At 33.2% G+C, this 19,119-nt stretch overlaps 1 protein-coding gene across 4 annotated transcripts in view; it reads left to right on the plus strand.

Annotated features, from left to right (window-relative positions):
- NCAM2 (neural cell adhesion molecule 2) overlaps positions 1–19,119 on the plus strand; it is a gene marked incomplete at both ends in the record, with an annotated part of 418,249 nt that overhangs the window by 315,048 nt on the left and 84,082 nt on the right. For all 4 annotated transcript variants that reach the window (XM_084232218.1, XM_084232219.1, XM_084232221.1 and 1 more), the window contains one exon: positions 5,678–5,828. In XM_084232218.1, coding sequence (XP_084088344.1) covers positions 5,678–5,828 — 151 coding nt within the window. The remainder of the gene's footprint in view (positions 1–5,677; positions 5,829–19,119) is intronic.

Consider the following 19,119-nt stretch of genomic DNA (forward strand, 5'->3'; position numbering starts at 1 on the left):
TTTTGAGTCAGAATAGAATCAGAGTTATTTCCCTGTGAGATGGAATGTCTCTTGACACTACAATGGAATGGATGTTGTATAAATTCATATTTAACACTTAGATTTGGAACATCAATATTTTGTACCAAACTATTTATCAAGCACTTGACAGATATTAAGTCGGTGGCAATCATTCGGTCATTTAATCTACATAGCATTTCTGTGAAGGCTGTGTTCAAACCAAAATCACAGAGAGGTTGAACTAAGTTAAGTAGTTAACCATGGGTCACAAAGCTTGTAGGGGTACAGCCAGACTGTGAAATTTCCAATCTGGGTCTGCAGTCTACAGCTGTAGCTACTGTATTATATACTACATTAGGAAACACTCTTAGGCACTAATTTAAAATATTCATGTGTCATTCTGAAAACTAGCCTTAGGACAATTATCAGTTGGAATACACCTTGCCTATTTTTTTAATTACCGTCTCTGAATATTTTATACTACTTTTGATTTTATTATAAAAATTTTACTTATTGATATTTCAATTTAAATATTAAGTTACTGATAATATGAAGTAGAATGTATGGCAGTTTTTAAAATATTGGTAGTTATAAAATATGAATAGACATAGGTATAATTTTATATATTTTATATATATAGAATAATTTTAGTAGCAAGATTGAATTTCGTGTCTAGGGTATTGTAACAGACCTAGAAGTATTTTTTTTTCTCTTTTTTTCATAACTGTCTCCCAGACAATCAATCATGTAACACTGTTGATTCTGCCTCATTGGGTTTCTAGGCTCTCCTCACTTCTCCCCATCTCCACTACTGCTCCCCCAAACCAAAATATAATCAGAGCAGTTTGTGTTCATTGGGTCTCCCTTCCCTCTCTCAAATTCATTCTTCACTCTGGTGCATAAGAAAACTTGACAAATAACAAATGCATTCTCTTTATTGTTTTTCAGTCTGAAACTTTCCATTCCCTTTTCTACTTGCTTATATAGAGAGCATCCTAATTCCTTCCCTTGATATCAGTTTTGTACCCTTTTATTTACAACTGATTCATAGATCATGAAGTTACCATTAAAGTGTACATTTAAATACTTTTTAGTATAGTAACAAGTTTATTCAATCATCAGTGTAATCAACAAATTTTGCAACATTTTCATCACCTCAATTTGAAATTCTGATCCTCTTCTATATCATTTCCAATCTCCTCACCATCACCTGCCACTGATGTACTTTTAGTTTGTGTAGATTTCTCTACTTAGTCAATATCATGTAGATAAAAATATTCACTGTGGCCTCTATCACTAGCTTTTTTTATTTAGCATAGTGTTCATTTTATAGTTTATTTAAGTATTACATTTCTTTTTATTGCTAAATATTCTATGCATGGATATAAGATATCTTATTTATGCATATGAGTAAATGGCCATTTGTACTTTTTTTTATTTTTTAAGATTTATTTATTTATCCATACAAGCACTGGGTACAGTCAGAAGCGCGGGAGGGTGAGAGGATTCACCAGAGCCAGAGAGGAGAACAGAACAGGCAGATCAACGAAATATACTGCTGAGGGGAGCAGCGGGCATCAGGAGAGGTCTGTGCACCATGTGGGACCCTCGCCAGCATCTGGGGATCGAACCGGCGCTGCAGAGGCTGCGGGCAGCTTCGCAAGCCAGCGCTCAACCGCTATGCCAATAGGGGAGGCCCAGCTGTCAGGCATTTTATCACTAGTACCTGCACTATTTGGCATTTCCACTAACAATGCATAGGTTTTATTTTCTTACATCTTAGCTAACATTCATTATTTTTCTTCTTGTACTCATCCCAGAGTGAGTGAAGTAGTATTGTGGTTTTGATTTGTATTTTCATAATGGCCAATGATGTCAAGCATCTTTTCATGTTCTTTTTAGTCTTTCAAAGGAATACAGGCTACCTCAGATGAGTTGTATATTACAATTGCAATTTAAATTTAGCAATTAATGTATAGCGAGGTAAGGTCACAAAATACCATGTAAGTAGCTCTCCTGCCCACCTGTGATGATGCAATTGCCTTTTTTTTTCTTTCCCTTTTCTTAATAAACCTGTTTTTAAATGTAGCCTTAAAAAAAAAAAAAAAGAAAAACCTAAAAGGTGATGACATATTTTAAATGTCCAGCAATTAAATTAAAAAAAAAATGCTTATATTGGAGCCACATTCAACTATCACTTGTTAGCATGTATGCGGAATATACAGAAGCAAAACAAATAGCAAAACAAAATCAAACATGTATAGAGAGCAGATTGATAGTTGCCAGGGAGACAAGGGATTGGGGTTGGGTAAAATGAGTACACTGCACAAATGATCCACTGTACAGTGATGGATGGAAACTAGACTTTTGGTAATGATCGTGATGTGGTGTATACAGATGTCAAATTATAATGTTGTATACCTGAAGCATGTAATTTTATAAACCATTATTATTTCAGTGAAAAGTTGTTTTAGAAATAGTTACATCATGAAAATAAGGTAGTTATCACATACATCATTGATTAAAAGATTACTGAAACGGCAATAAACATTAGAAAATCATTCCATTAATTAGCAAAATGATATTCAAATAAGCAGTCCTTAAACTGACCTGGAAAGGCAAAAATTATAACATCAAATCATATTTCAAACAGTGCCTTTCTTTAAAAAATTAGAATAGTAATGTACAATGAGACACTCATTTTCTAATCTCACTTCATGCAGTGACAAAACCTGAAAACACTAAATGAACAGATAATATACCCATTAACCTGTCTCAATCAAATATCAGATGTCATAAGTGAATCTTCACGTGGTGGTGAATTAAAGCCAATATATAAATGAATTTCTTTTAGAAATGTGCTTTATGAGTTGTCCTAGTACAGAGTCTTTTGGAATGTCAGATATGAGACAGAGTAACTTTGGTCTTCTGGTGTCAGTGTTTCAGACAAATTCATGTTATGCTTTATGACAGAGCCGATGCCAAGTCTGGAAATGACTTATGATTTCATAGGGTACCACTAATCCTCTCAAACAAATATAGTTATTCTAGAATTTCTATTAATATTTCATATATATTTCTATTAATGTTTTCAGATAACATTTAAATGCCAACATTTTACTTGTAACTTGCTAATCATCTTAAATACACCAATAATTTTTCACAGGTCAAAATATCATAATTTGCGATAGGTAATAACAAGAGGACTTTTATTCTCAAAGGAGTTAAATTTAATTTTGAGTATTACAAAAGTGATATATTTTTGAACTGAAAAATGAATTCACTTTTCATCATTCAACATTAAACTGAGGGATTTGGGATTTCATTTTTGAGACAATACAATGTTGTTTATGACCTTTATCATGGGAGTGTGAACGTTTCATAACATTATTATGAGTATTAAAAGTTTGCTTAACAATCTTAACTACACAAGAAATAATTTCTGCAGATGGAATGATTTTTGCTGAAAAAACATGGTAAATAATGTTGATGGCTTTTGCACAGTCATGGAGTCTTTTTGGGTCACATTCAGCCTCAGTGTGATTGCGCTGTCTGAAAATCCCGAGACATCTGTCAGAATCTTTCCAACTCGACAGGACTAGTAAGACTGTAAATACGAAAGACAGAGCAGATAGGACTATAAAAACAAATGCTAAAATTGGAAGTGAAACTATTTGGCAAGATGATAATTTGAGATTTCTTATCACTTAGAATATAAGTAGATAATAACTAATAATATAAGTGATCCATAGCTGAGAAGAGAGGATGGCAGGGGCATGAATACATATTTGTGTCATTCATACAAAAAAGACCACCTGTTGGTGAGAACAGGTGATGCTGGGTGAGGGGGTGATGCATTAAAATCTGCATGTCCTGTTGGAGATGGATAACTATGGCATATGTCCTGTAAGTAGATTTCTAGTACTGAAGCTCCAGGGTAAGAGGATCCCAGATAGATTAAAAGTGATCATCAGTGTAGGTGTGGGTGGGTGTGTGACTGACAAATTGCAGTCTATTGAGTTGGAAAGAGACCAGTGATTAGGACAGAACAGACACATACAGGGAGAGAGGATCTTGCAACCCAGACTAAGGGATAGAAAGAACAGGGAGAGAAACCAGGAGAGTGGGGGTGTCTTCAAAGACCTGGGAAGTCAGTACAGAAGGAAGGATGATCATTCAATAGGATTCAATGATGAATAGAGGTGCAGTAGGGATCAAAGAATTACCACTTAGTGTTTGAAAAGTAGTGTTACCCTGGATAGCAAACTGACTGTTGGCTTTTGGGTTTACTCAGCTGATTTTTACTTCTGTGAATTCTTGCTTTCCCTCCTTTTTTCCTAAATTAAGTTAATGTGTTTGACAGCAGTATATTATAAAATGTGGGAAGTCAATGGGCTTCTGCTTGAAAACCTCACCTTACTATTTTTTTAAGCAGTACTTAAGAGTCAGAGAACACATGTTTGGCCTTGAATCCTGATCTTAGTTGCATAACTCATCCCTAGTACATTTTGTTTGCTTGTTTTCAAAGAACATAAGTTGTAAATAAGATGAGCAGCTAATTTGACTATATAAAATTGCATACCTATATAAAATTAAATAGCAGAAAAGTAATGAGATCCTGAGCTATAAATTTCAGGTTTCAAAAAAAGCTTTAAAATAGTCTTGATACAATTATAATTAAGGATGATAATTTCATTACAAATTACACACATGATGTTCAATTTATTTAAATTTTTCATATGGATAATTAAACTGTTATGTAGTTACATGGTAACATACATATTCTAAATATATGGCATGCGATATTTTATTGAGGCTCTCAAAAACTCAAATAAAAAAGAATCAATGCCATAATTCTGAAGTACATGTTTCCAATGAATGACAAATATTAGAGGTTCAGTATATTCCCTGATAATACAAAGAAGTCAATGAATAAACTTTATCTTTCAGTAGTTTGCTATAAAAATAGAGTGAATTAAGCAAACAATTCTAGGTATCGTAATTATGTTGCACACAAGAATTCTTATTTGAATTGTAATCTGTAGACTATTGAATTAGAAGCAATTCCTTGACTTGGGTCAATAATCATAGAGTAAGTAATTAATCATTTCTGTGTTGTTTCCATTGATTGAGAATGACAGTGCTATGGTTTCAATATTGGGTCTATGATGCATGTGGATTTATACTCATGAGCAGTACTGCTGCATTTGTTCTAGAATGACAACTATAAATTCCCTTTAAATAGTTTGTCATACATCATGATATATTTTCTTACATGGTGAACCATAAAGTTCTCTAGGAATATCATTTTCACTGGTAGATTTTAGCCAGAATCAAATAGGCATTGTTGTTTCGTTTGCAAGAACGTTATTGGAAAACAGCAAAACCATATCAGAACATGCAAGCTTTTTTAAAAGTAAAAGCATAAGTAAAAGAGGTCGATAAACATGTGCCTGAGTTTTTACTAAATGTCAGTGTCCCTATAAGCAAGGAGGCAGGAAAACATGGATAAACTGAAAACAGTAAATCATAAATATACCACTTATTTGAAAAACAAATTTATACAGGTAAGAATTTATTTTCATGCATTTTTGTACATGACCAATGCCATAAGTATCATCACCATTTTGCATAAAACAAGCATAAATCTTTCTTTTTCCTGAATCAATGCAAACAGAGCCCAGACGGCCGTGTTGAAGTCAAAGGGCAGCACGGAAGCTCATCACTGCATATTAAAGATGTGAAGTTGACAGATTCGGGGAGATATGACTGTGAAGCAGCAAGTACAATTGGAGGGCATCAAAAGAGCATGTACCTTGATATAGAATGTAAGTTAATTTCACTTTGAATGTTTATTAAAACAACCCCTCTTGCTTTAGAAAATATTAATTTTTGTAAGATGATCAAAATATACATAGTTCATTTTGCAATGTTTAATACAAAGCTTTTGCATGAATGTAGACAAAGTCAGTTATTAGAGACATCTAGTGGATGTGATGGGACATTTCAGTGTTATATATCTAGTGCCTTGATATTTCTTACCACGAATACTGTAATGTTGTTTTGCAGCATTTAATTCAAAACACAAGCAGAACTATTTTTTTAAGATTTTATTTATTTTGTGTAGAAGAACTGGGGTGTAGGCCAGAGGTACAGGGTGATTGGGGTGAGAGGATTCACCAGAGACAGAGTGTGGAACAGAACAGGTGGATTGAGTGAAATACACTGCTGAGGGGAGCAGCGGGTGAAACAGGAGAAGTCTGCTGCACCATGTGGGTCAGCTCCCTGGCCGGGGATTGAACTCCTGTAGCAGTGGCTGCAGATAGCTTTATAGTGCTGCATCTTAAGCCCTTGCACCATCAGGGAGGCCCTGTATAGTATTTTAAAAAGCAGTACTTAGAATACTCTGTTTCTCAAAGACAGATTGCTAAGAAAAGATAATTGTCACATATTTCTACACTCATTGAAATGCTCACCTGAAAATATGTAATTTTTGTAAGAATCACAAATATGTTAAGTAATTGAAGAGAAAATAATAGTATTCAGTCTTTTCTACCAATTGTCTTGTGTTTCCTTCATTTTTAAAGATCCATATACCCTCTGATATTATTGCCTTTCAGCCTGAAGAAAATTCTTCTCTCTTTTTTAAGAGTATAGTTGTTTAACATAAAGTCTGCTAATTTTTTCATCAGAAAATATTCTGCTTCTGCATTTAATTGAATGGTATATTTCTTGGAAAGAATTCAATTTGACATTGTTTTTAGATGTGGGTCTATGATCTTCTAATCTCCTTGTTTCTACTAAGAAATCCATGATATTTGAATTGTTGGTCTTTGTATGCCATAATCATACTTTTTTTCCCTTCCTTTTAGTAATGTGATGTATCATACACTTTTGTGTAAACAACACTTAATTATCTGAAATAAACACAATGTGATCAAATGTACTGTTGAATTTGGTTTGCTGTTATTTTGATGAAGATTTTTGCATCTTTGTTCATCAGAGAGGTTGACCAGAAGTTTTTTTGAGTTTTTTTCCCCTGATATTCTTGTCTAGTTTCAAAATCAGGATATTTGCTTCATAGTATGTATTTGGAAGTTTTCCCTCTTTGTCAATTTTTTGAAATATTTTAAACAGGAAAAGGGTTAATTCCTCTTTAAATTTGATAGAATTTACTAGTAAAGGCATCTAGTTCTGAGCTTTTTTCTTTTTTGAGGGAAGTTTCTATTCCTGTTCTGTCTTGAAATGTGTGTTTTTAAGAGTTTGTCTATTGCTTATAGATATTCAACCTGTTTCAATATTATTGTAAATAATACTCTCTTGCGTCCATTTTGTTTCTGAGTATGTGCTATAATTTCATTTTATTTCTGACTTTAATTGTTTGTGTTTTTCTTCCCTTTTCTTTGTTTTTTTTTTTTGATGTGACTAGAGGCTTGTATATTTTGATAATTTTTACAAAGAAATAGCTCTTGATTTTATTGATCTTTATTTTGTTTACCTAGGCTCCAGTTTTTATTATTTGCTTCCTTCTAGTGATATTTGGTTTTGTCTTTCTTGTTTTTCTAGTTCCTTTAAGTGAAAGCTTAGGATAGTATTTGTAATACTTCCTTTTTCTTGAGGTAGGACATTGTTGCTATAAACTTCCTTCTTACCTCTCTTTATTTGACATATCCCATAAATTCTAGTAAGTTGTGTCTTCATTTGTATTCATGCTTAGATTTCTTTTTAATTCAGCTTTTGTTTTATTACTGACCCAATAGTTGTTCAGTGGAATATTGTTTCCACATATTTGTGGTGTTTTCTTTCTTCCTTTGGTTGATTTCTGTTTTAACACTGCTTTGATAAGAAAATACACTGGAACAGATTTCCATCTTCATTTTATTGACACGTTTGTTTCATATTGTCTGTCCTTCAGAAAGTTCTGTGAACATATCAAAAGAACATGCAGAACTTTGAGAAAAGTAAGAAAATCTATTTGAATAAATTTGAATAGGAAATAAAAAGAACCATAAATTAAAAAACAAAATAGCAGTACAAGTCATATTATCAATCAATATAATCAATTATATACTTAGTGATCATATCAATAATCATCCAACATATGAATGAACAGAACTCACCAGTCAAAAGACAGGGATTGACAGGAAAGGATAAAACATAAAAACCAATTACATGTTGCTTATGAGACTCACTTAAATGTAAATACAAACATTGACTAAAAATGAAAGGGTGGAAAATAGTACTCTAAACCTATGGAAAAATTTTAAAAAGCAGGAACCGCTATATTTATATGAATTAGACATTCAGCCAAAAATGAAAGCCAGAGACAAATATGGGTGTTATATAATGATACAGGGTTCATTATAAAATAACAAGTATTAACGTATATGTATCCAACACAGCAGCACCAAAATATATAAGGAAGGATGTAAACAAAGCTGAAGGGAGTCATTGAGGAGCAACACAATAATAGTAGGAAATTTTAAACCTCCCCCCCTTACAACCATGGATACAGATCCAGACATAAAGTCAAAAAGAAAACAGTGGCTTTAAATGAAAACATAGGTGAAATCAACTTAATAAGTATATACAGGTCATTCTGCCCCAAAACATTATCTAATTTATGCTACTAAGTCTATCTAGTGAGATTTTATTCTAAGATACATTTTTCTCTAGATGCCAAATAATTTTGTATTTTAAATTTTCTGTTTCTCTGCTAACACTTATTAAATATTTTGTTCAATTTAAGTATGTTTTTCTTTAAAAAAAATATTTATTTATACATATAAGAACTGAGGTTTAGGCCAGAGGTGTGGCGGGTTGGGGGAGGGGATGTGAGCGGATTTCCCAGATACAGAGTGGGGAGCACTGAAGCTGTAAATACTTAAGTGAGAATATACTGAAATATACTGCTGAGGGTGGGGGAGACAAGAGAGGTCTGCTGTGCCATGTGGATTAGTTCCCTGGCAGGGGCTTGAACTCGTGCTGCAGTGGCTCGTGATGGCTTGATAGCACTGACACTTTAACCTCGTGCCACCAAGGAGGCCCTTAACAATGTTTTATTTTACCTCAAAGAGCATAGTCAAATTTGCTTCTCTAAAGTCTGTATCTGATTGATTCAACACCATTAGGATAAGCATGTTTTCTTTCCCATTCAGAATGGTCATATCACTTGATTCATTTAATGTCAAGAAATGTTTGACTGTGCCCTGGATAATGTAAATAATATCTGACTGGGTCTTCTGACAACCATCTGACAAAGCCGTTTTAAGTGATAAATGTCCCTACATTCCCTGTTGCTTCCCTGTGAGCAGTGATTCTAAGTCTTAGTTTATTCCATCAAGTCCTTGTTACATGGGTTTGTTACTGTACTAGGCATGGAAAGCTCTGGACTTCAGTTGAGATTTCTGTGATTTAATACACAGAATTATGCACCTCCTTCACTGCCTCTTATCTGAGACCACCACCACACTATACATCTTTTATTGGCTTAACTCCAATGTTCCTTTGTACAACTTTTAGATCCCACATCACTTTGAAGCTCCTCAAATAGCACCTGTCCTCTATATAAAGAAATAATAAGAGGGATAATGGGGAGCTGGTTTTTAATCCTATCATCTCTCTGAACTTTTTTATGCCTACATTAATATCTTTTATTCTCATATAAAGATTGGTAGAAGCTTTGATTGGATATTGCAATATTTTATTAATGATAAATAATAAAGCTATGCAATAAGCTTTTATCTTAATGAATAAACTTTTTTGTTATAAGATAGAATTCTTTATTGACAAATTTATAACAATAAAATTTTCATCCCCTTACCTAAGATGCTATGGAAAGTCATCATGGTAAATAAATGCTTGTCTGCTACAAATGGTAAGGATATTTTATTATACATCTTTGAATCAAAACATTATAGAAATGATAAGAACGACCAAAAAATTGCAAAATGTTACAAAAAATTACTTTTCTCTTTATTACATGATGGAACATACAGTAGAATATTGCTAAAAATGAGGCGAGAAGAAGCCATTTATAATTTGATTCCAACCACATTTATTGTAGTAGCACTAAACTTTAGGTGTTTTGGAGATTAAGCCTATTTTTTTGTTGTTGTTGTTCAATACCTCTTTTGTGTTTCAGCTTAAGCAAATTCCTTGGCAGATTGCCAGTTCATTTCCAACATTTCAAAGGCATTACCCTTATGAAGAAGCATGGGTTGAACTAAAGTTCTAATTTATAAAACAAAAGCACTAATAGGCATGCGATATCTGGCTTAATGCAATAAGCACCAATTACATAGTATGTTTGATTACAGTTAGAATATCATTAAGTTTTGTGACTAGGTACTCATTACTTATTAACTATTAATTAGACTTAATTGTTTTATGTGATACATTTAATTTAATAGTTACATGGTAACAATGCATGTTAAGGAAATATTGATTTTTTCATTTACATTTTTCTCATTGAACTCTTTACACTTGCTTTCATTTCATGTTAGACATAGTAGTAATAGTTAAACGCATTTTCTCCTGTGGTAAAAAAGTCATCAGCAATGTCATAAACCTTTAAAATATATAATAATATAAATTAACCGTATAGCAGATTAATGTTAGATATTCACATGTATTTTATAGAATTAATAAATCTTGCTCTATGTAGTTATATATAAATTCTTCAAGTTTTACAATCTGTCCAGACAGCAGTGATTCTAGTAACATTATCTCCTGTAAATATTGGATGAAGTAAATAAGATGTGAACATTGTTTTAAAATATAAAGAATATCATTTAAATAAACATTTAGACATTTGAGAACTCCTTGGTCATAGTGGACACACATTTTAGAAATGTGTGAAATAAATTTTCAGAAATAAATTGGTTCTAAAGTCAGCAACTATTTAGGTTTTATATCCAGTGTGATAATTTCAGTGACAGCATCTGAGAGAAAAATAAAGCTTATCTCTATAAGATAAGAAGATAAGAAATGCAGAATATTAGAACGACATGATGAACAATCTTTACTGCTCAGCTGTATTTTTTTAAAAGATTTATTCATTTATGCATACAAGAGCTGGGGTACAGGCCAGAGATGTGGTGGGTGAGAGGACTCACCAGAGACAGAGTGGGGAACAGAATGGGCAGGCTGACTGAAATACACTGCTGAGGGGAGCAGCAGGCGAGACAGGAGAGGTTCTTCTCGCCATGTGGGTTTCTCTCTGGCCAGCTGGGGATCAAACACATGCTGCAGAGGCTGCAGATTGCTTCATACTGCTCAATCCCTTGCACCCCTTCATGCTCAATCCCTTGCACCACCAGGGAGGCCCTCAGCTGTATTTTTAACCCTAATTTTACATGAGCCCCCTAGGAAAATTTGATATATCACATTCCTCATGAGCATAAATGCTATCAGTTATTCTAGTTTATCACATGTTTTTCTATCTCTGACAGGTAATCATTTGATTCAAATCTGTTCTTTTCAATGTATGTCAAAGATTACAGCGATGAAAAGTTGTTAAGGTATTTTAGGAAATATTCAGTCCTTGACAGGATAAACCTTAGATACAAACAAGTATCAGACAAAAACAAACCAGTCATTTTGTGTAACTAATGGATTTATCGCTTCCTCTTGGCACCTACTTAACCTCAGTGGTCACAAAAATATTGAAATATATCTCTAGTTTACCACAATATCTGTCCTTCCTCCGGGATGAAGACCTTGCTCAAAAGGTGGCTTAGTTCTAACCATCTATAAGTGTCATATTTTGGCTGCTATAATTAAATACCATAGTGGTTAAAACACAAACATTTATTTCTCATTTCAGTTCTGATGTCTGGAAGTTCAACATTGGACACTAGAGTGCTTAGGTTCTTAGTTAAGGCTCTTTTGATAATTACATTTTCACTTGACCCCTCTGTGGCACTTGTGCAGAATGAGAGCCTTGCTGTCCTCCTTCTTTAAGGACATTAATCCCATCTTGGGTTTTTCACCCTTATCATTTTATCTAAAATTAATTAGATCCCAAAGTCTTCATCTTCAAATGCCATCATATTGGGGAATAGGGTTACAGAATATGTATTTTTTGGTGGGGCGTAAACATTCATTCTATAATAATGCTCTTTAATTTATTTCTCCTTCCTTGGATATGGTACTTTAATAAATACACCTTTTCAAATATACCACTCTATACCTTAGTCTAGAGTAACATGGCCACCAAAAGCTGCTAAGGTACTTACTCCTTGAAAAAGATCATTCCAACATCTTCAATCCAATTAATTTGAATTCTGGCCACAAATCATTAAATCTTTTGTATTCTAATTTCAGTGGAACAGAGTCAAGGACAGATTTTTCTTAATCTATGTCTTGTTGATATCTAATCCACTACCTTAAGCCAAATTTGTAATGATTCAAACTACTGAGCAGTTTTCTAGTATGCTGAGCTTTTCTAAAATAATATTTAAATGTCATGGTGTAAACAGCTGTCTTGATGTTTTAATGAATTTGCTTGATCTTATTCTAGGACATTGCTCAAATCATTTAAATTATCTGAATTTCAGTTTTCTGGTTTGAAAAGAGAGATGGATTTAAACTTATTTTTTTATGATTGTAGATATACTGAAGTTAGGATTTTCATTACATTTTTTCATACAACAAAATTTATTGTGCATGTCCCAATCATTTTTCTAGTTGTTGAGTATACAGAATTGAATAGAGCGAACAAAAACAATGGATTTTTGGATCTTACATTCCACCCAAAAAAAGTGATAATAAACAAAACTAGCACATGGAAAAAATGAAAAAGGCTAAGGAGAATTTTTTTTTAATTTTTTAAATTTATTTAAAATATTTATTTATTTATGCATACAAAAACTGGGGTACAGGCCAGAGGTGCTGGCGGGTGAGAGCATTCACCAGAGTGGGGAACAGAACAGGCAGACTGACCGAAAACACTGCTGAGGGGAGCAGAAGGCAAGACAGGAGAGGTCTGCTGTGCTATGGGGGTAACTCCCTGGCCAGCCGGGGATTGAACTCACGCTGCAAAGTCTGTGAATAGCTTCACAGTGCTGTGCTTAAACCCCTTGCACCACCAGGGAGCGCCTAAGGAGAAAAAATTTAAAACTACACAATGTGATACATCAGTCAGCTAATGATATGAAATTACAGATAAATAACACCCCCGAGTTCTCTGGTGTTCAATAATCATTCGCATGCTCAATTGGAATCTGGTGACTAGGCTGATCTTGATTAAGGAGTTCTGCCTTAAGTAGTAATGGTTCACTCTATGCTTTGGGTTCAGTCACATTTGTAACCAGTCTTCGGAGGTGTCAACTGCAGGGACAGAGACATGTCATGGTGATGGCAGAAAATCAAGAAAACAAGATCAACAACAAAAGCAATTTTCAAGTGTTTACTCTAGTTGTACAACTCAAAAATGTCATTCATTTGTGGTCATGTCAATACGGCAGGTAATGCCCTCCTCTTCCCTTGGGAGGGCCTGTGGAGTGGATATTTACCCAATCATACATGCCATACCAGACTTATATGCCTGGGAGTGAAATATCAGATAGTCCTACAATAATATGAGTATTTATGCTAATTATTTTTCAAAGTTCTTTTAAATTTTTATCCAACCTGCTATACAATTGATAAGAAATCTCTATAAGTAGGAAATACATATTTTTATCCATAAAGTATACTAGGTTGGAGGAATATGGGTGTTTTGGTGGTGGGTGTGTGTGGTAACAGCACCTGAAAGGAGAGATCCTATGTGTCTAAAACACAAACAATTTTATGAACTATATTTTCTCAATTTAAAAAATTTGGATATGTAAATTTTCCAAATCATATTCTAATAAATCAATACTATATTAGCATTTGCCTATATGTACATTTGTTTTTTAATTTCATTATTTTTTTGAATTTTGCATAATTAAGAAATGCTTCCTTTATAAAACCCTTAGATATATAGCTGTTTTTTATTCAGAGTATGGTTACCAATGTATTTTGACTTCTATATATTTTAATTTCTCTAATTCTTATTCTATTAATATTGTTATAAAGTTTCAGTTACTAACAGTAGAAATGTTTTATATAATAATATATTGCAAGCTACTTTATCTTGCTTTATTCACTTTTTATAGTATATTTAATGCTCAAGATGGGAAAGATGTAGTAGGTAGTATATGTATTCTGGGAAATAAAAATAATGAATAAACAATTCTTGACTCAGAAAATATACTATTATCTATGTCCATGCACACAAGTCATTCATTACCTTCAGCAAAGAAATATTTTTTTTAAATTTTTGTTTTTTCTGATACAATGTACTACAGATGTATTGCTTATGATTTATTTCTAGTCATAACTTGATTCTTATTTTCATTCTATCTAGCTTATTTCGCTGCATTGTAAAAAATAAATTTTGATTATTGTTTATCACCTATTTAAATAGAAGTATGATCATCAAATGCATATTAAAATATATGTCAATATAAGCAGAAGTTACAGGAAAGAAATGGTGAGATGATCTAATTCCAAATAATGTTATGGTTATTTGAAAGTTATAAATATGTGATGATTTGTTACTGATTTTCATTTAAGATATATAAAGGAAGTCAGAAGAGGTTTACATAATTTTCCACATTTTAGAGGTCTGATTGAGAAGTGATAAATATAAAAGCAAAATGGCGGTTATAATTAATACCAAATGTAAATTTGATAACTATATAACATGCTTAGAACTGACACACAATAAGATCCACATGTAGGCTATTACAGTCATTAATTCTAATGTTAGATTTTAATACTTTATTTGTTTTTCATTGCTATACCCCATGTATTCTATCATGCATATAATCTTCACAAATATACAACCAAGCACTTTAAGCTAAAGGGTGGAAATGTTTTAGTTTCCTTTTTATTTTTTAAGCCAGTAAAGTTGACAGACCTGGGAAGTTTAATTACTAATACCAATTTTGGGGGCTATTTTGCCATATATAAAATTAATGATCTAGATATAAAATTCATTATTAGATAAAATACATATTTATACAGATTTCTTTCCAATTTTAATAATTTAAGCTTTGTTTTCTAAGTTCATATGTGAAATTGTGCATGGTAGCAATAATGCAGACCTTTAAATATAATACACCTTTATGGAAAATTTAATTACATAAAGTCATGAGAGAACAAAACAGTGATAGGTAGTCAGAAATTTTTATTAGTATTTGTATATTTGATTTATGAAGCAAAAAGATTAGTACTAGAGAAGAAGCACAATAATAAAAAGAGGATTAATTCCCTTCATAATCAAACTCCTCTTATGACCAATAATACCCATATTCTTACTAACAATAAGTTAGAAATCCAGTACGTTCTATGAAGTCACATATGCATATCTATATCTCTGCGTGTGTATGTGTATATATATATATGTGTGTGTGTGTATGTATATGTGTGTGTATATATATATATATAAATCTCAGCATAGTTGGGGATCTCAGAGTCATAAGTGTGTGCATAGTTGTGTGTTTATATTCTGTATATATTCTTACACACACAACTATGCACACTCTTATGACTCCAAGGTCCCCAACTATGCTGAGATTTATGTATAACTTGACTGCTCAAATTTAGTATAGAAAATGCACATCCAGTGCTATGGTTAATTGGCAATAAGCACACATCTAATTTAGTATTCCAGGCAGCCATTAGAATCCCCATGGCACATGGGCTGAATCCAGTTAATTGCCATAGCTGATTCTGCATATGAGTGAACATACAGTAGAACTGGATCTATGAAATTATTAATTGAATTATCCTCTAAATGTGCCAAAGGATATATTAGTTTTTATTCCCTTGATAGTTTTCCTTAGCATAAATCAAGTGAGAAAATTCAATAACTGAAAAAGTGTCAAGTTGTTTTAGATATTAAAAAAACATGTGCAATTAGTTCTTAGCTAATTTAAGGGGCTAACCTCACAAAAGAGGCAGTAAGATTCTATGAAGGACAAGGTATCACTATAGATATAATACTGAAATGGAGTTGGAATTTTTGCAATGTTAGGAAAGTCCAACAAATATTGGTAGTAGACTTCTCAGCCTTTGTTAAATGCAGAGATGATCTCTAGAATACATATTGAATTTTATTCATTTTCATGTATTCCATTATATTATATTTTCATTCATTTATTTAACTGTAATTTAACTATTTATTGAGTGTCAATTATAAATTCAGGTTCTGTAGAGAAAGTGAAAAAGGTAAAATTGTTGTCGTTCTTAAGGCATTCATGTTTTACTTAGGTATATAAACTCACACGACTACATTAAGATGAGTAATATCAAAATGTGATCAGATAAATTCACCACTAGTCAGAAGAAATAAAATCACGAAAGGGTAGGAATGACTAAGGGTTAAGGAATAAAGTCTCCCAAATGTAGACAAGAACACAGAAATAGGGATAGACCATGTAATGTAGAACTTCATAAATCATCATAAAAGTTTAAATGTCAGAAGTGTGAAGAGTATCCTTTAGAAAGTTTTAAGCAGGATGGTAACATCTTAAAATAGAAACTGGTAGACCAGTAACCCAGTAGGGATGGTGCCTCTAAAACTGATCGGGTGTTGATTACGGCCTAGAGGAGATGTTATAGTGACAATAGAGACATGAGTGGTATTTTTATGCACTGTGATTTACTGGTCAGGAATGTATGTCAGTTTCTAAATAAAGATATTCTAATGCATACCATTGCTACTATTTCTCTTTTTTTAATATAATATTAAGAAACATTGGAAATAATTATGCTATGGAGTATGATAACTTGGAACAGTATTTCTTAGAGTCCTCAGATAACATCATAGTTTCTTAAAAGTGACATGAGTGATTTATAAAGTGAAATGACATATAAGAAAACCAATCTACCATAGAATAATTGATATAGAAGAGTTAAGTTCCTGAGATATAGTCTGGGTCACAAACATATCACCAAACTTGTGAATGAAGACTGAAAACACTCCTAATAGTAAACAATAATTTGTATTCATTCATTCACTTTTTTTCCAGCCCACCTGCCAGTTCAGGATGTAATGGACAGAAACTTCAGAGTGGCTTAGGGTACAAGGCTGTGCTCAACAATTGGTAAATACCAATTGGCCTATATACACATCTTTGAGAGGAGGGATTGTAAACTTGAGCTCCAGGAACAAGCCCAGACAATGACCCCAGCTATGAATTGTTTTGTTTTGTTTTCTTTTCTTTTTTTTTTTTAAGATTTTTTTATTTATACAAAAACTGGGGTATACAGGCCAGAGGCATAGGAGGGTGAGAGAATTCACCAAAGACAGAGTGGGTAGCAGAACAGGCAGACAGACTGAAAACACTGCTGAGGGGAGCAGCCGGTGAGACAGGAGAGGTCTGCCGCATCATGTGGGAATCTCCCTGGCTGGCTGGGAATTGAACCCGTGCTGCAAGGCTGCGGATAGCTTCACAGTGCTGTACTCAACCCACTGTGCCACTGGGGAGGCCCATGAATTGTTTCTTAGTTATAATGAAACAAAGTTGAATGAAAATCAGGGCCTTGTGCACAAAATAGATTTGCTATAGCCCCAATGCCATTCTTAAATGGCAATACATATGATGCCATCAATATTATTTTTAGATAGTTAAATAGATATGACTTGCTACCAAGACTGAAGACAGTCCTTTTAAAAAAAAAAAAAAAAGTGTAAGATTAACTAACTTATTTATTTATAAATTTATTTATTTATTTTCCTCCAAAGTACATCTAGAATCAGACCAGATCTCTCAATTTCTTATACTGTCTCTTTAGAGGGGCGGCTGCCACCTGGATTACTGCAATAACCTCTAAATGGCTCCCTGCATCCACTCTGGGGGTTCTCCAGTCCACTTGCCATGCTGCAACCTGCATTGTAAAAGGCAAGTCTGAGCAGGCAGCTCTCTCCCTTAAAATCCTCTAACAATTTCCAGTGCTTTTAGATAAAGACCCAAGTCCTGTGGTGGTCTGCAGAGCCCTGTGTGATCTGACACCTCGCTAGATATAAATCTGTCCCTCTTTATTGTGCTTGCCTTGCCTCTTTCCCTGGATAAATGGTTTCACACACTCTTACTTCCCCCCACAGCCGTCCCTTGTGTCCCCTTGTTTCTTTCCTCTCCTCTCCCACTGAGTCTTAAAAGTTCTTTACCCGTCTGCTGGCATGGATGGGATTGAATATGTTTTTCCTGATACCAACTGTGAGGAAGTGAAAAATTGAGTTCCTGCTATTTCCTCTTATGCTGGTACCTTTAAATCAAAAATTGGTCAAAGTCATGAGTATCAGAGCTGAAAGGTTCCAGATCAGCCCTTTCCCTGTACAACTGCAGCTCAAGTAAATCTAAACAATTTGTCTCTAGGGAGCTTTCTATTTTGTAAGAGAAATAGTTACTTGGTTTTTAATATAGAGCCATATCTATAAATTATATATCTAGAATATATAGATTGAAAAATATATTAATCTCATAGTATCTCATAGTATGTCGTATATATTGTATGCTAAAAGTTGTGCTATAAATATTACCATATAATATCATAGGACATATATTACCACTTCTGCTATTTCCATATTTCTATTTATGCCATATTCTTTCCTCATTTCCCCCCTACTTTGTTTTGTGTTGTTAAAATATTTTGGCACATTTGAAGTTTTTATGAAAGTTGGACTATTTGTTTAATCAATACGAAATATGGTTACATTCTTTAGCATGCTAACAGCATGCTTATATCCAAGTCAAATCTCTTTTAAGAGAGTGGTCTAATATCAATCTTTTGATTTCATTAATCAATCAATCTTGTGCCAGTTAGTATTGCCATCTTGCTTTGTTTTGATATTTATAAGGTTTTATATGTAAGAATTTAGTTTCCATTTTATTGTAAGCATAATATAAACATGTTCTTGCCTCATACCACAAATACATTTTTTGCACTTTTCAGTATGGCATTATTGCCTTTGGCACATATACATTCAACACCACTAATTTCAAATTAAATTCCCACTGAGAACATCAGGGAAGAAATTAGTGGCAATTGCTTGCTTTTAGAGAAAATCCAAATTTTGCCCTA

This window comes from Talpa europaea (genome assembly GCF_964194135.1).
Source record: "Talpa europaea genome assembly, chromosome: 4".
NCBI classification, from domain to species: domain Eukaryota; kingdom Metazoa; phylum Chordata; class Mammalia; order Eulipotyphla; family Talpidae; genus Talpa; species Talpa europaea.